The following is a 25,661-nucleotide window of genomic DNA, read 5'->3' on the forward strand; positions in this document are numbered from 1 at the left end:
CCGAATAGCGAGTCTCCCCGCTGGAGCGTAGCCTCACAGACATACACGAGCTGTGACGGCAGGGCAGTACGCTCCGTGCTTGGACCGCTTTGCACAGACGTCTGTGTGAGCAGCATTGGTAGGACAGCTAGGAGATAACTTCTCACTCAATGAGGCCTGACTACTGTATGTAAAAGTGGAGCATGCGCAGTTGCGCACCTCAGCTCCATTCATTCTCAAAAGAAGCGCTCGGCTGGTCCATTGGAGCCCCCACTACGGAAGCTGCGCCACCTGCTGGCCGGGAGGTCACTGATCTGCTGAGATTACCATCGCGCTTTCTTTGCCCCGCCCACAGAGCTTGGTTTCCATGGCTTTGCGTTACGTTACGTCCTCCTCGGCAGCGGAGCCGGAGACGTCAGACGCGGCGGCGGCAGGAGCCGGGCTTGTGCTGGTCTCGGGGGCGATGGACGCTTATAAAGTACAAGTGTGGGCGAGGACAGAGCCGTTCCTGATCGGAGCGCTGCCCTTCCCGCCGCCGGCCAAGTTTAGCATGCATTACCTGCGGAAGATGGCCACGTACGTAAGAGCGCGCTCTGCGGAAGGCTGCTACCCGCGCCTCCGCTGGCCCATGTGGCGGCACATCGCGTGCGGGAAGCTGCAGCTGGCGGAGGACACGGCCTGGCTCTACTACGAGGCTTTTCACTGCTTGACTGAGCGCAGCGCGCACAAGAGCCTGGAGTGGGCGGAATGTGTGTCCAGCTGCTCCTCGGTGGGCGAGTACGAGGAGGTCCGGAGCACGGTAAGGCCGGTACGGGGCAGGCGGCCCACAGGGGCAGCGGAGGTCTCAGATCCCACAGGGGCAAAGATGGCTGATCACACAGGGGCGATCGGCTGCAGCCGACCGGTCATTGGTGGATGTGCCCGGTATTTCTGCTCCTTCCCCTCACACTAGTGGGACTGAGCTGAAATTACAGGTACATCTGCTACTAAAACCCACAAATGAGCGGGAGCATGAGCTTTCTATGTGCGCTGCGTCAGAGCACGTTCACACTGGCCATCTATGTATATATATATAAAGCTGTGTACGTGTGTATGTATCAAGCTACGCCCACTCCATGTATCCCCGCCCACTAGCGGCTGGAGAGCCGGGCTGAGGAGGGATAGAGCGGGAAGGGCGCCTGGAGAAGCGGGGCTGAGGAGGGATAGAGCGGGAAGGGCGCCTGGAGAAGCGGGGCTGCGGAGGGATAGAGCGGGAAGGGCGCCTGGAGAAGCGGGGCTGCGGAGGGATAGAGCGGGAAGGGCGCCTGGAGAAGCGGGGCTGCGGAGGGATAGAGCGGGAAGGGCGCCTGGAGAAGCGGGGCTGAGGAGGGATAGAGCGGGAAGGGCGCCTGGAGAAGCGGGGCTGAGGAGGGATAGAGCGGGAAGGGCGCCTGGAGAAGCGGGGCTGAGGAGGGATAGAGCGGGAAGGGCGCCTGGAGAAGCGGGGCTGAGGAGGGATAGAGCGGGAAGGGCGCCTGGAGAAGCGGGGCTGAGGAGGGATAGAGCGGGAAGGGCGCCTGGAGAAGCGGGGCTGAGGAGGGATAGAGCGGGAAGGGCGCCTGGAGAAGCGGGGCTGAGGAGGGATAGAGCGGGAAGGGCGCCTGGAGAAGCGGGGCTGAGGAGGGATAGAGCGGGAAGGGCGCCTGGAGAAGCGGGGCTGAGGAGGGATAGAGCGGGAAGGGCGCCTGGAGAAGCGGGGCTGCGGAGGGATAGAGCGGGAAGGGCGCCTGGAGAAGCGGGGCTGCGGAGGGATAGAGCGGGAAGGGCGCCTGGAGAAGCGGGGCTGCGGAGGGATAGAGCGGGAAGGGCGCCTGGAGAAGCGGGGCTGCGGAGGGATAGAGCGGGAAGGGCGCCTGGAGAAGCGGGGCTGCGGAGGGATAGAGCGGGAAGGGCGCCTGGAGAAGCGGGGCTGCGGAGGGATAGAGCGGGAAGGGCGCCTGGAGAAGCGGGGCTGCGGAGGGATAGAGCGGGAAGGGCGCCTGGAGAAGCGGGGCTGCGGAGGGATAGAGCGGGAAGGGCGCCTGGAGAAGCGGGGCTGCGGAGGGATAGAGCGGGAAGGGCGCCTGGAGAAGCGGGGCTGCGGAGGGATAGAGCGGGAAGGGCGCCTGGAGAAGCGGGGCTGCGGAGGGATAGAGCGGGACGGCAGTTAGTTACTATGCCTGGGCAACGCCGTGCTCTTCAGCTAGTTTTACATAAACAAGTTGAGCATGTGCCCTAAAATAATCAAACAGGACTAGTGCAAGTAATAACAGGGTACTTATGACCTTTGTCATCTAATCGTGCCAAGGTGTACCAAAGCAAGACACTGATCCTGTGTCAGCTGCCCTTAGTGTGAATAAGGACAGAGCAAGACGGGGACCAGACTGTACAGACACCCGTCGGTGGGAATAAGGGCAGAGCAGACGGGGGCCAGACTGTACAGACACCCGTCGGTGGGAATAAGGGCAGAGCAGGACGGGGGCCAGACTGTACAGACACCCGTCGGTGGGAATAAGGGCAGAGCAGGACGGGGGCCAGACTGTACAGACACCCGTCGGTGGGAATAAGGGCAGAGCAGGACGGGGGCCAGACTGTACAGACACCCGTCGGTGGGAATAAGGGCAGAGCAGGACGGGGGCCAGACTGTACAGACACCCGTCGGTGGGAATAAGGGCAGAGCAGGACGGGGGCCAGACTGTACAGACACCCGTCGGTGGGAATAAGGGCAGAGCAGGACGGGGGCCAGACTGTACAGACACCCGTCGGTGGGAATAAGGGCAGAGCAGGACGGGGGCCAGACTGTACAGACACCCGTCGGTGGGAATAAGGGCAGAGCAGGACGGGGGCCAGACTGTACAGACACCCGTCGGTGGGAATAAGGGCAGAGCAGGACGGGGGCCAGACTGTACAGACACCCGTCGGTGGGAATAAGGGCAGAGCAGGACGGGGGCCAGACTGTACAGACACCCGTCGGTGGGAATAAGGGCAGAGCAGGACGGGGGCCAGACTGTACAGACACCCGTCGGTGGGAATAAGGGCAGAGCAGGACGGGGGCCAGACTGTACAGACACCCGTCGGTGGGAATAAGGACAGGGCGAGGGCCAGACTGTGCAGTCACCCGACAGTGGGAATAAGGACAGAGCAGGGCGAGGGCCAGACTGTACAGTCACCTGTCAGTGGGAATAAGGGCAGAGCAGACGGGGGCCAGACTGTACAGACACCCGTCGGTGGGAATAAGGGCAGGGCGAGGGCCAGACTGTGCAGTCACCTGTCAGTGGGAATAAGGACAGAGCAGGACGGGGGTCAGACTGTACAGTCACCTGTCAGTGGGAATAAGGGCAGAGCAGACGGGGGCCAGACTGTACAGACACCCGTCAGTGGGAATAAGGACAGCAGGACGGGGGCCAGACTGTACAGGCTCTTGTCGATACAAAGCTATATCGATGAAATTCTTAGCTCCGTAGAGGGCACGTATCCTTGTTTGTACAAAGTACAAGAAAATACAGCAAAACCAAATAAATGAGCCAGAGCACAAGTTGCTACACGTGCATTGTGTAAGGGCACATTCACATTGGCCATTTCACAGGCAAAATCCAAGAAGCAATGGCTGAACTTTGGGTCGCTTGTGCTCCTCTGCCCTTATTCCCATTAAGGGTAAGGTCTTAAGTCTTAATACTAGACAGGTTAGGATCGTTCCGATGGGTACACCTTGATGTGGGATGGCTTTTTTTTTTTTTTAATCAAAATAGTGTTAACTAAGTACCTTATGTAGTTTGGGTTTTATCTGCTACAAAAAGTCTGGATTTGTGCTGTACAGACAAGTGTAAAGCATGGGGGACAGCACTCTGCAGGCCTGTGCATAGCTGTTTCCATTGCTTCTGATGCTGATTACTGATCTCTTTCCTGAACAGCTCTCGGTGGACACTCTGCAGTTCCTGCTTTTCCTTTACATACAACAAATTAATAAGGTCTCTCTGCGTACTTCTCTGATTGGGGATGAATGGCCAAGTCCTAGAGCGAGATCGCCTACTCCTGATTTATCTGGACAGTCACATTTTCATAAGGTAAAAACTATCTGCATTTAGTCAGTTTAAAAAAAAAAATAGCACAGAATGATTTTGAATATGTAAACCTAATATTTGTTAAGTACAATTCCCATTTAAAGGAGTTGTCCATTAATAAAAAATATTTTTTGCTCATGGAGAAACATGCTGGAGCTGACCTCCATAATAGCCTGCGCTGGATCCATGGGGACTAGAAGGTGAATATGCCTCAGTTTATTATTTTCAATCCATCCCTTAGAAAAAAAAAAAATACTGTCTGCTAATGCTTTTAATCAGTACGGTGTAAAGGGGTACTCCAAGATCCTATCCCAATAAGTCGAAGGCGTAATAATATTAGCCAATACCTCCAATTAGAAATGTAGTATAGTTCTTCTAATAAGCTATGTCGCTTACCCCATTTGCAGGGCATTTCAGTAGCTTAGTTAGTGGTCATGCCCATGGATACCTATCACTGAGTGGTCGTAACCATGGATATTTAAGCTACTGCAATGCCCTGCACATGGGGTAAGCAACATAGCTTATCAGAACAAGTATAGTTAGAAAAGGAAAGGATTTCTCAGGCACTTCAACGAGATTGGTGAAAAAGATTATTTCTGAATAAAGGAACAAAGTGCAGCTAAAAACTGGAATGAATTAAAAATCCTTGCGCGTTTCTGGTGTGATACTGCGCCCTTAGTCATAGGCATATCAAGAAACACAAATAGACAAATACATCTCTGGCAAAAATTAGGAGACCACCGCACAGTTTTATAAAAATCAGCTTCTCTCCATGTCTAACAGCCATTCCATTCCAGTGTCAGTTGAGTTCCAACCAGAGTACACCTCATTCTACTTAATGTGCTTCTGATTAGGTGATCACCTGAACCAAATCTTATTTAACGAAGGAAAGTATAAAAAACCCTGCTGTGGTGTTGGTGTTCACAATCCTCTTGCAATAGAACAAGCTGGATGTCAAAGCAAATGCTAGTAATATCCCAAAAGCAATAGAAATGAAAAAACAACTTTTAACCGTTCCAAAGGAGTTGAAAAGAAAAGTCTTGAGTGAGGAAAAGACGGTCTGAATTCTGGCTTTACTAGCAGAGGGATACAGTGAGCATCATGTTGCCTCCATCCTTAAAATTTCTAAGACGGCAGGCCATTACAACAATGTCAAGCAGCAGACATTGGGGCAAGAAAGCTACAGACCAGCAGAGAGCAAAAACTACTCTCCACTGACTGGGATGACCGTCACTTTATTCGAATGTCACTCAACAACTGCAAGTTGAATTCAAGTCACCTACAAAAGGAATGGCAAATGGCAGCTGAGGTGAAGTGCACGGGAAGAACAGTTCGTAATGGGCTTCTAGAGGCATGGCTTAAGTTGTCATAATCCAGGTCGGGGTTTGCTTTCTGCCTCCCGACCTGGTCAGGCGGGGGTTAACATCTGTTATGATTGGGTCACCGAGGAGGAAAGCAAGACCAAGCTAAGCCACAGAAAGCCAGAGAGGTTGGCAACTAAGCGGATTGCAGACCCCTGATCCTATCCACACAACTAGCAGTAGCCGTGGAGCGTACCTACAATGTTTCTAGACGCCTTGACACAGCCGTAGAACTAAATAAGCCTAAAGCAAGAAAGGGGAAATCTAAACTGCCCCAGAGCAGACCCCAAAGGAATAGATAGCCCCCAAACATATATTGTCGGTCAGACAAGATGAAAACACAAACGCAGGTAGGAAAATAGGCTGAGCAAACGATGGAGCCCAAACTAACTAGACAGGACAGGAAAGGAAAGACACTGTCTGCAATCACGCAAAAAACCCTGCAAAAAATGGCCAACACGTCTGATGGAAAAAATACTGAAGTCACTGGACTTTGCCCAGTATATCAGCACTCTGGTATATTCTGAAAGCAGAGCAAAGAGAGGCCAATGTTTTAAGTTCATTCTCTGGTTCACCAATTGTGAGTTCTCCTTCCAGACTCCCTCTGGTGGTAACGGGAGGTAGTGAGGCTGATTTGATCAGTGGAGATCTGCCACCTGAGAATGAGGATGACGATTGGATCTCAGGAGTCTCAGATTGGATTTAAGACAGCCGACGCCCTATTCAGTTGCTGGTGATTCTTTCTGCTTGTCAGGTCTTGGTTCTCAGCTCTGTTCCAGTCAGCTCAAGCTAAGTTTCTCTGTTAATGTTCACACTTGATTTTGTTGTTCTGTTCAGTTTTTTGTGTGGTTAGCCAGCCCCGGCTTGGGCTCTGCTGAATTTCCACTCTTGTTTATCTGTGTTTGCCATTTTGCTTTTTGTCCCTTATTAGATTGGCCTCTTTTTGCTCTGTCTCAGAATATTTCAGAGTGCTGATATAGTGGGAGAAGTCTAGTGACTTCAGGGTTAATTTTGTTATCCAGAAGTGTTGGACATTATTTTGTAGGGTTTTGGGCAAATTGCAGACAGTGTCTGTCCTTTCCTCTCCTTTCTAGTTAGTTTGGGCCCCATCGTTTGCTCAGCCTATTTTCCTACCTGTGTTTGTGTTTTCATCTTGTTTCACCGTCAATACATGTGTGGGGGCTGTCTATTCCTTTGGGGTCTGCTCTGGGGCAGTTATTTTTCCCTTTTCTTGCTTTAGGCTTATTTAGTCCTCCGGCTGTGACGAGGCGTCTAAGTTCATCGTAGGCATGCTCCACGGCTGCTGCTAGTTGTGTGGTAGGATCAAGGATCTGCAATCTGCATAGTTACCAACCTCTCTGGTTTTTCTGGGCTTAGCATGTTTAGGTTTTTTCCTCCTCGGTGACCCATTCATAACAGGCCAATCTAATAAGGGACAAAAACAAACTGGCACAAACAGTAACATAAGGATGGAAATTCAGCACAGCCCCAGACGGGGCTGGCTGACCATATAAAACGGAAATAGACAAAACCAAATCAAATGTGGACAATAGCAAAAGAACACTTATTTTCCAGCTCAGTCCCTGTATGCTCAAGCTAAGACCTCAGAAGGCAGGAAAAAATCAGCAGGGATAGAGGGAGTCGGCTGTCTTAAATCCAGTCAGAAACTCCCAATGTCCAATCGTCCTCCTCATTATCAGGTGGCAGGCCTCTGTTAATTAGATCAGCTCCATTACCTCCTGTAACCACCAGCGGGAGCCCGGAAAGCGAACTCGCGACTAGAGTTGAGCGACTTTGGTCGGATCGGGTTTCATGAAACAAAATTTGTTTCAGATGAAACTGGTCTGACTAGGGCAAAAAAAAGTCGGAGTTTCGTCCGAAACCCGACCCCAATGCAAGTCAATGGGAAATAAAAGTTGGCAATGAGCGGATGACTTTCATCCACTCAATGCCAACTTTTATTCCCCATTGACAAGCCGTTTATGGGTTGCGTGTATTCAGAAGATGGGCACGATGTATTGGGAACGAAAATAATTTCACTCTGCATCATCAACTGCGTCGACAATGCCCGTTGAGTAAAAATAGTCACAACCACCTGTAGATGAGTTCTTTGAGGGTGTAATTTGCAAAATGTTGAAACTTTCGTGGAATTTGTACATTCTGACATTTTAGTGGCTGCAAAATTGGACTCTACAAGCTATTCCTGCAAAATATATCCCCAAAAGCTAAATAGTTCTCTATCCCTTCTGAGCCCTGCTCTGACTGTCTGTAGAGTATTGCCGTACTTGGGAGAAATGGCACTATCAATCTGCCCTTTCTTATGTACTTCGTCTTATGAGCCATGGTAAAAATGAAAGCTTTCGAGCTAAAAGTACTTATTGTAAAGGCTTGTTCAGACGCGCTTCCCGTCCGTATGGCATCCATTTTTTATGTATCCATTGCATGGAATAACAGAAAACTGAATGTTGTCTTTTATTTATTAAATTGTTGATGTAAAATCGGATGGCATACAAACTGCAAAAAAAAAAGGAAAAATGGAATAAAAACATATTTTTTTCCCTTTGGATGATAAGCAAATTTTGCACACGCTTATCTGAACCCACCCTTGCTAATGTAAATTTTCACAGCCGAATGGGGGGAAGAAAGACTGAGATGCCCGTACTGCAAAAATGCTGATTACGCACCACAAGGTGAATTTCCTTCTGGGGATTTTCTGCTGCTCTAGCACCTTAGGACGCTGCAAATGGCTCTGTAACCTACTCCAGCCAAATTACCACTCCATAAGCCAAATAATTCTTTCCTTCTAAAAGCCGGCCTTTGCCCAAACAGTCGTTTTCACCCCACATACGGATATTGCCACAGCTGGGGCAAACTGTATCAAATTGTGGGTTAATTTTTCTTCTATTACCCATTATGAAAATGAAAAAGTTGGGTCAAAGCCAACATTTTAGTAGAAATTATGTATTTTTTTTATTTTCACTGCCCAGTATTATAATAAGTCTCTGATGCTCACCCAATGACTAGATACATTTCGTAAAGTGGTTGTCCACTACTAGGGCAACCCCTCGATCAAAATGTTTGGCACCGATAAAATAATAAAGCTTATACTCTCCTCCCGTGCTGGCGCTGTTCCAGTGGTGTCGGCATGCGCTCTCACCGGGGCTCTCGTGATGTTGTGACACCGGCACCCAATCAGCGCTAGGGTTACTGTCCCCACCTTCCAACAGATCTACCATGAAGAGGAAGTTTGGGATGCTGTAAATCCCTGGCTTCCTCTTCATGCTCCATTCGTACGAAGGCGGGGACAGTGACGCCAGCTCTGACTAGGCCCCAGCGTCACGTGTTACAACACCGCTCGAGAGACCTGGGGAAAACAAATGCCAACAGCGGTGGAAACGGCGCCAGCACAGGAGGAGAGTATATGCTTTATTTTGTGGGGCCAAACGAGGGCTATGGGAAGAAGTTGTCTAAATTTTGACAACTTCTTTAAGTGATGTAGTTTCTAATATAGGGTCACTCTTGGTTTTCTGCTATTCTGGAACATCACACTGTCTGTAAGTTTTACATGGTATATGCAAACTATTCACGTCAGCTAGTGCTCTTCCCCTTTCTGAGTCCCGTCGTCTGCCCATACAATAGTCCCCTGCCTCATATGGGGTGTTCTCTTACTTAGTAAGAATTGTTACACATTTTGAGGTTTTTCTCCTGTTATTCTTTCTAAAAACGTGGGGCTAAAGCAACTATTTAGTGTATTAAAAGAGCATTTTTTTTTTCCATTTCACTTTGCTTTACATGCTGTGAAGCACCTGAAGGGTTAACACTCTTCCTGAAATCCATTTTGAATACTTTGAAGGGTGTAGATTTAAAAAAGGGGTCTTGTTTGGGGTTTTTTCTGACCAATGTAAGCCTTAGTGGCTTCAAAAGTTCAGTTGTTCCTAATAAATTATGTCTTGTAAATTTCCTTGGGAAAAAAAAAAGAAAATTTGCTGCTAATCTTTCAAGGCTTGTTCAAACCCTGAGGTTTTTCTCCTACACATTTTTGTGGTGGAAAAAAATCGCAGTGTTTTACAGTACCAACAAGCTACTGCGGTCTTATGTTTTCCTTGCAGATTTGAACCATCAAAGAATTTTTTCAAATTGCACACACAGGCAGAGGCTTGTCATTGACCGTCAGCAGGACCGCCTGTATGTCTAGTTACCTGTGCGGCTCCGTCCCTGGCAACTATTAAAAGGCGTTTCAGAGACAAACATGCATGGCTGTGATCGTACAGCTAGTGGCTGATACATGCTGCCAGTGGTTTGGGCAGCATGAATTTTTTTTAAATAATTCACCACTCTCTTTCTAATAAAATGTGTCAGTTTCTAGTGCTACAAATAGTTCCCAACGTAGACCTAGCATTTCAGCGAACAGTCCTGCATGAGAAACATAAGAAGTAGTAACAAAAATAATTTTTGGTGTTTCAGCTAACTAAAACCGCAAATCTATCATTTGGGATATAGAATATAAATACTTCACCACTCTCTTTCTATTAAGAAGTCCGTTTATAATGCTACAAATAGTTACCACCACAGACCTAGCATTTCAGCCAACAAACCTGCATGTGAAACATAAGGCGTCTCAAAAAGAAGACCTACACTTCGCTGATATAGTGCCCTTGTTAGAGTTCACTGGAGGATGAGGGTTACCCCTATTCCTCCGAGCGCTCCTGGGTGAACTGCTGTAGGGATCCTCCAATGATCTATAACAAGAAGGCGATATCAGCAAGCTGGAGGTCTTTTTTCTATTAATACAGAGGAACTAATCATAAATACCACTTTGTAAGTTTGAATTAACATGATTATTGAAGGGTTGATCTGAGCATTACTTTTATAAATGCAATTCTTATTGCTATATGCACCCCTGCTTTTTTTTTTTTTTTTTATATCAGATTACCTTTCTCCAAAGGTTTGCCACACAGGACCCGTCTTTCTTTCAGCAGTACCTATCCCCTTGGGTGCTAGTGTCTTTGCTAGGTTTGAGCAGCATGTATCACCTGACGGGTTCCCTTTAATGGATGTAGAAATGGGGCACAAAACCTGCAAAATCAAAAGCTCATAATGGGAACTTGGCCTTACTCATGACAAGGTTTTTTTTTTTTTTTAGAAATTGTAATCCTTTATTGTTGGCTTCCTGAAATCTAATTCATGGAATTCTGTTTTCTTCTTTTGTTTTAGAATTGGGACGACGATGGCCACCATGCATTTATACATCATCACTTACCTTATCTTTTGGAGTTACTTCTGGATCCTGACCAGCTTACTAAATCCTCTCATTCTAGTCCCTACAGTCTTTTATCCCTTGATGCAGCACATGCTCTCAGCTTTCTTCTGGAAGGAACAGTGGACAAAAACAGAACTATCCATTCCTTTATTGACTTAGCCCTCTGGCACCCAATGCAAACTTTATGTGGTTATTCGAAGACAAGTGAAGCATTCTCTATTAAAAAGTTGCAGGCCTGGATAAAGGAATGCTTTGTGGTAAATCCATTTGGGATATCTGCATGTATCGAGTCTGGAAGAAAATTGTCATGGGCTCAGCAAAGTAAGAAAATTGTATTTTTTCTTTTCCATATTTGGTATGTAAATTTGCCCACGTTTCAGTCTTTGAAGAATTTTTTTTTTTTTTTTTTTACTAGCATTGAGTATGAAGTTAGGGGTGGTCATTTTTTTTCCTACTACTTCACTAAGAAAATATGAGGTGTCATCTGCAGGACATTAAAACAGGTTTCCGCAAATGAGATACAATGGAACCTGTGACATAATTCAAACTGCAGCCCTCTCTAGTCAAGTGTCAAGAAGGACTGAAGTCATGCAGCTCCCGAGATCAGTGGCTAAACTGACAGAGGAGCCGGGACCACATACAGTGCCTTGAAAATGTATTCATATCCCATGAACTTTTTCACATTTTTTTTTTTCATGTTATACCATCAAACTTAAACGTATTCTATCTTATGTGATATACCAACGGAAGGCAGCAAGTATTTGTGAAGTGTAGAGGAAACGATACATGGTTTTCTAATTATTTAAAAAAAACTGTATGAAGATTGTGACATGCATTTGTATTCAGACCCCTGATTTGAGATACAGCCAAGAGGCACATGGTCACTCTGGATGTGCTGCAGAGATCCACAGCTCAGGTAGGAGAAACTATCCACAGGACTATTGTTGGGTGTATTTTCCACATATCTGGCTTTTATGGTAGTTACAAAAAGTCAGTTTTAAAAGCAATTTTTATAATATTTAGAAAACCCTGTATCATGTCCTTTACACTTAACAAATACTTGCTACTTTGTGTTGGTATATCACATCAAATCCCAACAAAATGCATTTTAAGTTTGTGGGTGTAGCGTGAAAAAAAAAGTGGAAAAGTTCTCAGGACATGAAAACTTTCAAGGCTCTATATATATATATATATATATATATATATATATATATATATATATATATATATATATATAATTTATTTTAGTTGGCCAAATACAGGGCTATACATCAAAAAAGTATATCTTTTCCTCCTTGAGCTTAATGGGGGTTGGCTCCATCCTCCACCACCATATAGAGGTGCACGGAGGATGATTGCACAGAACGGAAATACAAATAAACATTGAGGAGATTGAAGCTGGAGGTAACCTTCATTGTGAACAGCAAGCAGAATATCCACTTCCATTACGTTTCTCCGTACAGCATCACTGGAGGTAGTCCTTGACCTATAGCGGGACAGGATACCAGAGAGGTTAAAAGCCCCCATTTCCACCCTCCAGTGTTTCCCTTCCCTCTGTCAAGCAGTCCATGGCCGACGCCTCTCTGAACCATCAGTCGCTGTACCGGTATAGTCCCAAGGAGATCATGGGGGTCACGGCCTTCCCTTCCTCCTGTCAAGCGGTTTATGGCCAACACCGAGAAGTTCCTCAGTCAACAGTCAGCGTGTGCATCATCTGCAGTAATGCAGCATTCCTGATGAGACACCGCTTCCTTCCTTGGTGAGCTCTTGGCATTACCAGCTCCCCCTGTTTTAACGGGTGTGGAGCCAGCACAGGTAAGTTCACGGTGGAGTGTTGTGTTGAAGGCCTCTGGGCTGATGCTAGCTTCATGCCTTCGTGCCAAAACTGGGTCTAGAACCTCATTCTGAGGTTTGATTTCACATATACGCAGCTAGGCCTTGGACCTATAGGCTATAGTTAGGCACTATGGCTGGGCTAAATCTCATGATTTGACTTCAGTTAGTTTCATGTCTTGTCTGCACAGGGCACAATACAATAAGGGAGAAAAAGCTACTGACCAAAGACACCAGGATCACCACAAATATCACAAATTTTTATTAGGTACAGACAAAAACCCATTTAAAAACATTTAAAAGTCACTCAATGACAATTCAAGTAGACCCTTGAGGCTAATAATATAGCCCTCTAGACTTCCCTATCAAGATGTTAAATGATGTAAACCATCATGGATTAAAATGAATCCAATATCCACATAAAAAAGCGGTCATTGTAAGATTACATAACAAATGGCATTATATCACAATTAGCATGCACATAGACTGGATTAAACCCAAATAAGTAAAACGGATATCAGAAATTTCCGCGGTGTATATACCACTTTATAATTAGAGAATGCGCACACTGCCCAGTTTCTCTAATAACACTGGTCAACAGCATTTTTGGTGCCAAAGATATTTCATCGAATTTAGGGTATTTTTGGGGTGCTGATTCTGAATATGTCATCAGTTTTGCCAGATTGGCTCAAGTTTTTGAGATTTTTGGTATCTTATTTATAGCACTTGTTGGTAAATGCGACGCATCATCTCATTAATTTCTTTGGATTAGTACTTGAACTGAGCAGTTCTCAATATAGTTTTGTGTTAATTAGTGTTCTAAAAGTTTGTTCATAGCTTGATTTTTGCACTAACTTTATGTTGTTGTCTGTTTTCCAGTGAAAAGCATGAACTCATCATGAAGAAGTTGTCTTAACGATCCAGACTCATTCTGTTACATTTGTGGTGAATATACACTGCCAAAACATAGAAGAAACATAACACACTTCGTAAAAAAAGTGTATTTTGCCTATTTTGGGGTTATGCTTGGGGACCAAGACAAGTTTTGGGCACCACACATAGTGTGCAAAGCATGTATCGAATTATTACGAAAATGGAGCAAAGGACAAAGAAAAAGCTTCAAATTTGGTGTTCCAATGGTGTGGAGAGAGCCAAAAAATCATCATGATGACTGTTATTTCTGTGCAGTGCAAGTGCAAGGATTCAATAAGCATAAGAAACGAAAATGGGAGTAACATGGAATCTGCAAGAAGGCCTGTCCCTCATTGTGAAGATGTGCCTGTACCTGTGTTTACCATAAATAACAGTCATCATGATGATTTTTTGGCTCTCTCCACACCATTGGAACACCAAATTTGAAGCTTTTTCTTTGTCCTTTGCTCCATTTTCGTAATAATTCGATACATGCTTTGCACACTATGTGTGGTGCCCAAAACTTGTCTTGGTCCCCAAGCATAACCCCAAAATAGGCAAAATACACTTTTTTTACGAAGTGTGTTATGTTTCTTCTATGTTTTGGCAGTGTATATTCACCACAAATGTAACAGAATGAGTCTGGATCGTTAAGACAACTTCTTCATGATGAGTTCATGCTTTTCACTGGAAAACAGACAACAACATAAAGTTAGTGCAAAAATCAAGCTATGAACAAACTTTTAGAACACTAATTAACACAAAACTATATTGAGAACTGCTCAGTTCAAGTACTAATCCAAAGAAATTAATGAGATGATGCGTCGCATTTACCAACAAGTGCTATAAATAAGATACCAAAAATCTCAAAAACTTGAGCCAATCTGGCAAAACTGATGACATATTCAGAATCAGCACCCCAAAAATACCCCAAATTCATTAAAATATTTTGGACACCAGAAAAAAAATTTTTTTTCGTTGACCTGTGTAATCAGAGAAATGACACAGTAAGAGGGTAATAAAACACCCTAATGCATCCGGACTCCAGTTTGAGGTGTCCAGTTTTCCTTCCACATTTCAAAAATTCCTGTGAAGCACTTGAAGGGTTAATAAACTTCTTGATTGTGGTTTTGAGCACCTTGAGGGGTGCAATTTTAGAATGGTGTCACTTTTGGGTATTTTCTATCATATAGACCCCTCAGAGTGACGTCAAATGTGAGATAGTCCCTAAAAAAAATGGTTTTGCAAATTTTGTTGTAAAAATGAGAAAACGCTGGTAAACGATTAACCCTTATAACATCCTAACAAAAATATATTTCAAAAATTGTGCTGATGTAAAGTAGACATATGGGAAATGTTATTCATTAACTATTTTGTGCGATATGACTCTGATTTAAGGGCATGTAAAATAAAATTTAGAAAATTTCAACATTTTTGCCAATTTTTTTTCACAAATAAATGCAAGTTATGTTGAAGACATTTTACCACAATCATAAAGTACAATATGTCACAAGAAAACATTCTCAAAATCACCGGGATCCAGAGTTATGACCTCATAAAGTGACAGTGGTCAGAATTGTCAAAAATGGCCTGGTCATGAAGGTGAAACGGGCTCCGTCTCATAGGGTTAAGAAGACAAGATACAAAGAGACACAAATCAAGCCTGACACTAAAATATTAATTTTACAAAGCAGTATGTGTAGGACTGCCTCCAGCCAAGAGAGTAATGTACAGTAAAACAGAGGATCTACATCAGTGTATGTGTTTCATCCACTCATTTCATCCTGATTTTACTTTGGCATTCTAATATTAGTTAAATATTTTGGAATTGTGGGCTTTTTTTTTTTGTACGTGTCCTTTAGCTGTCCTATCGTCAGTGATTTTTTTTTTTTTTTTTTCAGCAGGATCATACTTCCTGCCATATTGCCAAAATTGTTGAGGAATGCTTTGAAGAACATGAGGAAAAACTCCCCAAATCTTAATTTAATCATGCAGGTCTGAGATATGTGTAATTTGTTTCCTCGCCTTGTACATTACAGTATTTAAAGTATCTGTTGCTAATGTCTTGGTGCCAAATAAAACTCGTCACTTTCAGAGTTCTTGTGTTGTCCATGATTTGGCAGGTCAGAGTTGTTTAGGTGGTACAAGGGTCAGGCCTTCACATTACCAGGTGTTTTAAATGTAGTGGATCAATTGTCTGTGATTTATGCACTTTTTTTCTACATAGGACTAATTTGTCATATGTTCAGTTATGTATATGCGTTGGAACAATATGCACTTTGCTCCATTTTTGTTTTCATGTTTTGTTTTTTTTTCCAGTTGATGGCTCGCACAGAAAAGCAAAAATTGTTTGCAATGTTTATAAAGTGCCACATGGTAATCGTATGGTTCTGATGAGTTATATACATAAACAAACTTTGGCTAAAAGTTCTGAAACTTTGGTGGAAGCGCATGTTAAAATCGCTCACTGCAATGAGTCTTATATTTATTTGCTATCTCCATTAAGGTAAGAACATGCTATACTTTATTTTTCTGATTATTTCTTGATTTAAATAGGTGAAATGTTTTACAATTAACCCCTTAACGACCGCCGATACGCCTTTTAACGGCGGCAGTAAAGGGTTCTTATTCCTCAGTGCTGCTTTTTATTGGCGCTGTGAAATAAGCGTATAACTTCCCCCCCCCAGAGTCGGAATTTCTCCGGGAACTTAGCTACCGTGGTTAGCTGAGACTCCAGAGAACATGATTCAGGTTGGTTTTTACTGACCCTAGTGTTGCCGTCGCTGTTATTAACGGAATAACGGCGAACGCAAAAAAAAAAATCCGAATTCCCACTTAAGTTCTCTCTCCTCTGATGTGTTTGCCGGCCGGCACATGGCTACAATAGGAAAAATTTTCTATTAGTTCATTTTAATCACTGTTCTAGACCCTATCACGGTGATCAAAATTAAAAATAGTAAATCAAACCCCCTTTATCACCCCCTTAGTTAGGTTAAAATAAAAAAATGTATTTAATTACATTTTTCTATTAGGGTTGGGCTACAGTTACGGGTGGGGTTGGGCTACAGTTAGAGTTGGGTTGGGGCTAGGGATGGGGCTAGGGTTAGGGTTGGGGCTAAATTTGGGGTTGGGTTAGGGTTGAGATTAGGGTTAGGGGTGTTTTGGGGTTAGGGTTGGAGTTAGAATTGGAGAGTACTACTGTTTAGGTACATTAGGGGGTTTCCAAACGCGACATGGTGCCACCATTGATGCCAGCCAATTATGCGTTCAAAAAGTCACATGGTGCTCCCTCCTTTCTGAGCCCTGCCATGCACCCAGTGACTTTCCCCCCACATACAGGGTAATGGCATACTCAGGAGAAATTGCACAACAAATTTTATGGTCCATTTTCTCCTGATACCCTTGTGAAATTAAAAATTTGTTCCAAAGTAAATTTTTTGGGAAAAATAAAATGTTCATTTTTTTCCCTTTCACATTGCTTTAGTTCTCGTGAAGCACTTGAAGGGTTAATAAACTTATTGAATGTGGTTTTGCACACCTTGAGGGGTGCAGTTTTTAAAATGGTGTCATTTTGGGGTATTGACCCCAAAACTCACTTCAAATGTGAGATGGTCCCTAAAAACAATGATTTTGTAAATTTTGTTGGAAAAATGAGAAATCGCTGGTCAACTTTTAGCCTTTATAACGTCCTAACAAAAAAAGATTGTTCCCAAAATTGTGCTGATATAAAGTTGACATGTAGGAAATGTTATTTATTATCTATTTTGTGCGACACCACTCTGATTTAAGGGTACAAAAATAAAAATTTGGAAAATTGCAAAATTTTCACAATTCTTGCCAAATTTCCATTTTTTTTCATTAAATGCAAGTTATAGTGAAGAAATTTTACCACTAACATGAAGTACAATATGTCACACACAAAAAACATTCTCAGGATCAGCGGGATCCATGGAAGTGTTCCAGAGTTATTACCTCATAAAGTGACAGTGGTCAGAATTGTAAATAATCAGCTTGGTCATTAAGTACCAAATTGCCGCTGACATTAAAGGTATTGTCACACTTAGCGATGCACCAGCGATCCCGACCAGCAATATGACGCGGTCAGGATCGCTGGTACATCGCTAAGTGGTCGCTAGTGAGCTGCCACACAGGCAGATCTCACCAGCGACATCGCAGCGGTCGGGGGTCGCTACTTGCCTGTCAATACGAGGCGATGAAAACGTCCTCCCGCCCGCGTCCATGCGTTGCTCGTCGGCGCCACAAGAATCCCAGCAGGAAGCTGATGACGAGAAACGGTCCAGGACGTTTTCGTGCGATCAGCGGGGGAGCCGGTTGGAGGTAAATATCAGACATAGCGATATCGCTAGCAATATCGCTGCTACGTCACAAAAACCAGTGACGTTATAGCGATATTGCTAGAGATATCGCTTAGGCCTGTTTCAGACATCAGTTTTTTCTGTCAGTCTATATCCGCCAAAATAGCGGAAAACGGATCCGCAGGCGGACTGACAGAAACGAGGGTCAGCGGATCGGCGGATGTACGGATCTGCTGATGGTAAAAATTTAAAGGAACCGCGCCTGGGGAAAAAAGAAAAAAAATTAAAAATTAATACCGGCGGATGTAATGGTATCCGGAAGAGAGCGGGCATCTGCGGTGAACGATCGTCTCGCGGGATGTGGGTGAGAGGAGATCGCGCGATGTGAGACGTGGAAGATCGCGTGGCGAAAGATGGAGCTGGAGATCAAGTGAGGAATGGAGGAGAGAGAGAGAGAATTTTCATCCAGCAGCGACACTTGATTCAGGGTTAAAAGGGGAAAATGCGGATCCGGACAGCAAAAAAAGTTGCATGGTCCGTTCGGTGATCTCAGCGGACGCCAAAATTTTGGTGGATCCGCACAAATACGGATGCAACGGACGATCATCAGTCAAAATCCGCTGATAATGAAAGTCAATGGGGAAAAAAAACGGATCTGCCAAGAAAAATGGCGGATCCGTTTTTTTGGCAAATCGGTGGATCTTGACTGATTGTGAAAAACTGAAGTGTTAAACAGGCCTTAGTGAGACAGGCCCTTAAGGGATTCTGTCAGCACAGAATGACTGTTCAAATTAAGTTCCACAGTTTGGTGCTTCATGATAAGACAGTCATTTAAATACGTTTTCTCTACCTGCTTGTTTTCCCTCAATCTCCAGTCCCCTGTTTCTTGATTGACAGCTCTGGCTTCATGGGGCCAGAGAAGTGTGGAGATAGATGGAAAACAAGCAGGTGTGAACATGTATTTAAATGATTGGGCCCGCCATGATGCACTGTGCCTGTACTTTGTCTGCACAGAATGACTGTTCAACTAGTCACTTTTTAAACGGATTTATTCTTGATTTGATATTTTATTTACAGTGGGGGAAATAAGTATTTGATCCCTTGTTTGTTTTATAAGTTTGCCCACTGACAGAGACATGAACAGTCTATAATTTTAAGGGTAGGTTAATTTTAACATTGAGAGATAGAATATCAAAAATTAAATCCAGAAAATCACATGGTATAAATTATATAAATTTATTTGCATTTTTCAGTGAGAAATAAGAATTTGATCCCCCTACCAACCATTAAGAGTTCTGTCTCCTACAGACCAGTTAGACAATCCTAATAAACTTGTTACCTGCATAAAGACAGGTCTTACATAGTCGCCTTTATAAAAGACTTCTGTCCACAGACTCAATTAATCAGTCAGACTCTAACCTCTACAACATAGGTGAGACCAAAGAGCTTTATAAGGATGTCAGAGACAGGATAGTAAACCTGCACAATGCTGGAATGGGCTACAAAATCGTACGTAAGACGCTGGGTGTGAAGGAGACAACTGTTGGTGCAATAGTAAGGAAATTCAATACAAAAGGAGTGTCAGACGACATAGATCTGGGACATCATGCAAAATCTCACCTTGTGGGGTATCCTTGATCATGAGGAAGGTGAGATCAGCCTAAAACTACACTGGGAGGAACTTGTTAATGATCTCAAGGCAGCTGGGACCACACTCACCAAGAAAACCATTGGTAGCACATTACGCTGTAAAGGTTTAGAATCCTGCGGTGCCCGCAAGGTCCCCATGCTCAAGAAGGTACATGTGCAGGCCTGTCTGAAGTTTGTCAATGAACACCTGGATGATTCTTTGGGTGATTGGGAGAAGGTGCTGTAGTCAGATGAGACAAAAATTGAGCTTTTTGGCATTAACTCAACTCGCTGTGTTTCGAGGAAGAGAAATGCTGCCTATGACCCAAAGAACACTGTCCCCACTGTCAAGCACGGAGGTGGAAACATTGTTTTGGGGGTGTTTCTCTGCTAAGGGCACAGGACTACATCACAGCATCAATGGGAGAATGGATGGAGCCATGTGTAAAATCCTGAGTGACAACCTCCTTCCCTCTGCCAGGACATTAAAAATGGTTTGTGTCTGGGTATTTCAGAAAGACAATGATCCAAAACATAGAGCCAAGGCAACAAAGGAGAAGCTCAAAAAGAAACACATTAAGGTCATGGAGTGGCCTAGCCTAACTCTGAGCTTAAACTCATGGAGGGAGTTTAAGCTCAGAGTTGCCAAGCGACAGCCTCAAAATCTTAATGATTTAGAGATGATCTGCAAAGAGGAGTGGACCAAAATTCCTCCTGACGTGCGCAAACCTCATCATCCACTGCAGTAACCGTCTGACTGCTGTGCTTGCCAACAAGGGTTTTGCCACCAAGTATTAAGTCTTGTTTGCCAGAGGGATGAAATAGCTATTTCTCACTGCAAATAAATTTTAGATATTTTATACAATATGAATTTCTGGATTTAATTTTTGAAATTCTATCAATGTTAAATTAACCCACCCTTAAAATTATACTGTTCATGTCTTTGTCAGTGGGCAAACTTACAAAATCAGCAAGGGATCAAATACTTCTGTTCCCCACTGTGTATTCCATTGATTGCTCATGAGTTAAAATACTCTTCTTTACTTAGTGTATCCTAATAGAAATATTGGTAATCTTTTAAAGGGGTTCTCCAAGATCATGATAAAAAATGCCGCCACTCCAAATTTCATGTTGCAACCTGTCCTAGTAACATGTCAGGACAGATAGCAACGTGAAGAAATACTGCTTGAAATGTGCCTACACTGTTAGGGTCTAAATCATTCATGAACAGACATAACATATGTTCACTCAGCTATGGAGCAGAGCTGTATTAGGAAAAACAAAAATAGTCTCAGCTGAGACTGAGCAGAACTGGCTTTTTTTTTTTTTTTTTTTTTCCCTTCAGGTTCAGTCCCACTATTTGCTTATTTGCCAACCCTTTCTGTAGATTCAGTGAGATAAATTAACTGCAGGGCACAGACTAACTGAGCAGGCACCAAGACTTAATGTGGTTGTCCAGTCTAAAACAACAAGTCTGCATTCACTCTGTGACTGCAGACTTGTGAAAACCCACGTCACACGCATTGCATTCTGTGAAGATTTTCTGGCATTAGTGCCAAAATTGGCAGTCATATGACTGCAGGAAAGCAATATGCAGCATTCCGACTAGGTGGGCGCGTGGCCTTGCTCAGTCCAAGTGTATTGGGCGAGGCCATAAACTAGTCAGATTGTAGCCGAAAGTATGCATATCATATATTTGAGGTCACCTGACACCAGAGGATCCTCACAATGCGTCAGGATTCACAAGTCTGCAGTCACATACAGTGACTGCAGACTTGTTGCTTTAGACCGGATAATCCCTTTTAAGGCCACGGTCACATATGCGAGAAACTCGCACGAGTCTCGCATCTCAATACCCGACACTGCCGGCGGCACTCGGGACCGGAGCGTGCAGCAGCATGTATTTTTATGCATCCACACGCTCAGGTCCCGAGTGCCGGCAGCAGTGCCAGGTTTGAGATGTGAGACTCATGTGAGTTTCTCGCAAGTCTGACCCCGGCCTAATAAGTACCTTTCCGAAATTTTTCATGTTGAACTGAATACATGATGTAATAGTGGCTGCTGCTAAGTATTTGGCACCGAACAGTTAAGTTCAAATGGGTATTTCCAAAATGATTTCTCTGGGAGGCGTGAACAGGTTGACCAATCATAAGCAGACAGCAAAACACTGAAGGAAAAAAAGAACATGCTCCCACAAAAGCTTAGAACAAGCTTAGTGTGAGAGAAAATGACCGCTCCATTCCGATGACCTAACCCTAGTCACAGTTGTATCGCCTACTTTTATAAATGCTCTCTGTGTAAGGTAGACAGCTTTCAGATTTCTTAGCATATAGACATGTTTCTATGTATTTTCAGGCATGCCTCATTCTTGCATTAACAAAACCCTTAGTTTTTGCTGCACATACGGAGAAGTCACTTTTGCGTCACAAAGGCGAAACTTGGCTACCGTCATAAGGAAAGCCTACAACCTGTATTTTGGGTGCAGAATAAGAGATCAGGGTAAGAGTTTGGCTCCACACACATACTGTAATAGATGTGCATCACCTTACCCAGTGGTTGCATGGGAAGAGGCAATCTGTGCCTTTTGCAGTCCCAATGATCTGGAGAGAGCCAACCAATCACGCTACCACTTATTGTTTCTGTATGGTGCTACCCATTAGGAAAGGCGTTTCAAGGAAGAAGTGAACTTTACAGTATACAAACATTGTAATACGCCCAGTACCACTTACAGAAGGACTGCTGGTTCCAAAAGCACCAGAAACATTTTCAGTCAAGTGAGGAAGAAGAGGGCGCTTGGTGTCATGAAGTATCTTCCTCACATGACCCAGACATTGTCAGAAACCTCAGCTGAACCAAACTTTATAACACAAAGAAAAACTGAACGATCTTATTAGTGATTTGGATCTGCCCAAGAGTGTGGCTGAGCTCTTAGCTCCCAGGCTACAGCAGTGGAATCTCCTAGCGGGTGATGTTTGGACCGTGATAAAGATCTTGTCCAGTACTTCTTCATGGAGGGGCGATCTTGTGACATGAACAACATCAACAGTTTAATGGAAGCTATAAAGATAAGTCATAGTCCAGAGGAATCGAGGCTCTTTATCGATTTGCCCAAAACAAGCCTAAAAGCTGTCTTGCTGCATAATGGCAATGCGCTACCTTCACTTCCAGTTGGATATTTATTTTAATCACTTGTATTACGCCATTAATTCCACAGACCTTTACAGACATTATCGGCACTGTCCCCATTGGAGCTCATAATGTAAATTCCCTATCAGTATGTCTTTGGAATGTGGGAGGAAACCCACACAAACACGGGGAGAACATACAAACTCCTGGCAATGTTGTCCTTGATGGAATTTTAACCCAGGACCCCAGCTAACAACTGAGCCACCGTGGATATGCAGTCCACGTGGAGGAAACCTATGACAACATAGTTCAGGCACCTCAACATTTGTGGTCCCTCTGTGGTGACTTAAAAGTGGTTGCCCTCTTACTTGGGTGGATTCAGAAACTACTGCTGCTTTCTTTGTGAATAGGATAGTCGTGCAAGAGAATATCACTATAATAAGAGACTGACCTCTCTGACGTTCGCTTCAGCCAGGGAGTAAAAATGTCTTGCATCCAGATGTTGTTGACCCACTTAAGATTGTTACCACCAGTGCATATCAAGTTAGGCCTAATGAAGAACTTTGTAAAGGCAATGGATAAAAATGCGAAATAAAGTATCTCATTGGTGAATTTCTGAAGTTGAGTGAAGCAAAGATAAAGGAATAGTTAATTTTTTGGGAAGCTCAAGAGCAGATGACTGTGAAGGGTTGGTGGAAAATCTCAAAACACATAAGGCTCTTGGCTGTAACATGTCATTAAAGGGGTTTCCCACTAAGGCTACTTTCACACTTGCGTTAGGAGGCGCAGCGCACGGCGGCCGTGCAGTTCCGCCCCCTGCTGTGCCCCCTCCAGTCAGCTCCTCCTATGGGCGCATGACGCTGCATGCGACCTGCGTACCCTATTGTTATCATTGGGTACGCAGGCCGTGCGCTGGTATGCTTTTGCCGGCGCATGTGCCCTTCTGACGGTGCGCTGAGCACACCAAAATGCAACACGGTGCGTTTTGGCACACAGCGCACCGTCAAAAGGGCACATGCACCGGCAAAAGCATACCAGCGCACAGCCTGCGTACCCAATGATAACGATAGGGTACGCAGGTTGCATGCAGCTTCATGCACCCATAGGAGGAGCTGACGGTAGAGGGGGGCGCAGCTGCACGGCGGCCATGCGCTGCGCCTCCTAACGCAGCAAGTGTGAAAGTAGCCTAAGTTCATTTTAACCCCTTCATGACCCAGCCTATTTTGACCTTAATGACCTGGCCATTTTTTTGCAATTCTGACCAGTGTCCCTTTATGAGGTAATAACTCAGGAATGCTTCAACGGATCCTAGCGATTCTGAGGTTTTTTCGTGACATATTGTGCTTCATGTTAGTGGTAAATTTAGGTTGATAATTTTTACGTTTGTTTGTGAAAAAAAAAAACGGAAATTTGGTGAAAATTTCACAATTTTCAAATTTTGAATTTTTATTCAGCTAAACCAGAGAGTTATGTGACACAAACTAGATAATAAATAACATTTCCCACATGTCTACTTTATATCAGCACAATTTTGGAAACAATTTTTTTTTTTTTGTTAGGAAGTTATAAGGGTTAAAAGTTGACCAGCAATTTCTCATTTTTACAACAAAACTTACAAAACCATATTTTTAAGGACCACCTCACATTTGCAGTCACTTTGAGGGGTCTATATGGCAGAAAATACCAGGGCTGTGGAGTCGGTAAGCCAAACCTGCAACTCCGACTCCTCAATTTCTCTTACACCGACTCCAACTCCGACTCCACGACTCCGACTCCGACTCCCACACATATTGCTTATATTTAAGTGAAAAATTTATTGTAGTACAATGTGAACCTCAAACATTTAATCATTTTTATGATCCCATAATCAAGATATTTAGATAGAACAGAATATATATTGGTGTACTACCCGGTTTTCATTCTTTTTGGTACAGATACGATATGGATAGACAGATATGGATAAATGGATAGATAGAGTAGATTTCTAATCTGCTTTTGCTATTGAAAACATTATTTATGAGCTCAAAAACCTTTCAGGTGATGCGGTTTTTTAAAAAGATGATCAACTTTTGCAGCTGAAAAACGTATCCTCAAAAAACACAGGAAAAACGCTGTGTGTGAATGTAGCCTTAGATCAGGAATAGAACAGCCATTTATAGGACATTTCATAACTTTCCCAAATTCCTATGAAAAAATATTCAGCACATCCTGCATTGAATTACTGTACCCAATTTATTATATATTTTAGGAGTCGGAGTCGGTCCATTTTATACCGACTCCAACTCCGACTCCACCAAAATGAGCACCGACTCCGACTCCACGACTCCGACTCCACAGCCCTGGAAAATACCCAAAAGTGACAACATTCTAAAAACTGCACCCCTCAAGCTACTCAAAACATTCAAGAAGATTATTAACCCTTCGGGTGCTTCACAGGAACTAAAGCAACGTGGAAGGAAAAAATGGACATTTTAATTTTTCCAACAAAAATTTTCTTTTAGCATCAATTTTTTTATTTTCACATGGGCAACAGAATAAAATAGACCCTAAAATTTGTTGGGCAATTTCTCCTGAGTACACAGATACCTCATATGTGGTCATAAACCACTGTTTGAGTGCACGGCAGGGCTCAGAAGGGAAGGAGTGCCATTTGACTTTTTGAATGGAAATATGCTGGAATATTTAGTGGTTGCCATGTTGTATTTGGAGAGCCCCTGTGCGCCTAAACTTGGGAGCTCCCCCACAAGTGACCCCATTTTGGAAACTAGACCCCCCAAGGAACTTATCTAGATGCATAGTGAGCACTTTAACCCCCAGGTGCTTCATAAATTGATCTGTAAAAAAGAAAGTACTTTTTTCACACAACTTTTCTTTTAGCCTCAGTTTTTTCATTTTTAGACAGCCAGTAAACATGCAGGGATTACCTGCCATGTACTATAATGCTGTATCCATGTAGCCATTTCATATAAGACCCGGTGACGAGGTGCACTAGAAGCTTTAAGGGAGAGTTGATTTCTATTGCAGTAAAATCGCTCTTACCTTCATTCAGTTTAGACATAGCTGGTGGAGGAGGGATACTTTTGGATTAGAGGCATATAGGCAGGGTTTATTTCCTTACTGTCATTTTAAAGGTATATTTCTACTGCAACCTAAAAACAAAAGTCCT

The 25,661-nt window shown here is 43.9% G+C and overlaps 1 protein-coding gene across 1 annotated transcript in view; it reads left to right on the top strand.

Moving 5' to 3' along the window:
- The first annotated feature begins 213 nt into the window (after nucleotides 1-213).
- TBCCD1 (TBCC domain containing 1) overlaps nucleotides 214-25,661 on the top strand; it is a 40,963-nt gene continuing 15,515 nt past the window's right edge. Inside the window, exons 1-4 of the mRNA XM_073558130.1 lie at nucleotides 214-778; nucleotides 3,909-4,061; nucleotides 10,634-11,000; nucleotides 15,744-15,930. Coding sequence (XP_073414231.1) covers nucleotides 347-778; nucleotides 3,909-4,061; nucleotides 10,634-11,000; nucleotides 15,744-15,930 — 1,139 coding nt within the window. The 5' untranslated portion in view covers nucleotides 214-346. The remainder of the gene's footprint in view (nucleotides 779-3,908; nucleotides 4,062-10,633; nucleotides 11,001-15,743; nucleotides 15,931-25,661) is intronic.

This window comes from Dendrobates tinctorius, unplaced genomic scaffold (assembly GCF_039654945.1).
Source record: "Dendrobates tinctorius isolate UK_male_01 unplaced genomic scaffold, ASM3965494v1 ptg000254l, whole genome shotgun sequence".
Lineage (NCBI taxonomy): Eukaryota > Metazoa > Chordata > Amphibia > Anura > Dendrobatidae > Dendrobates > Dendrobates tinctorius.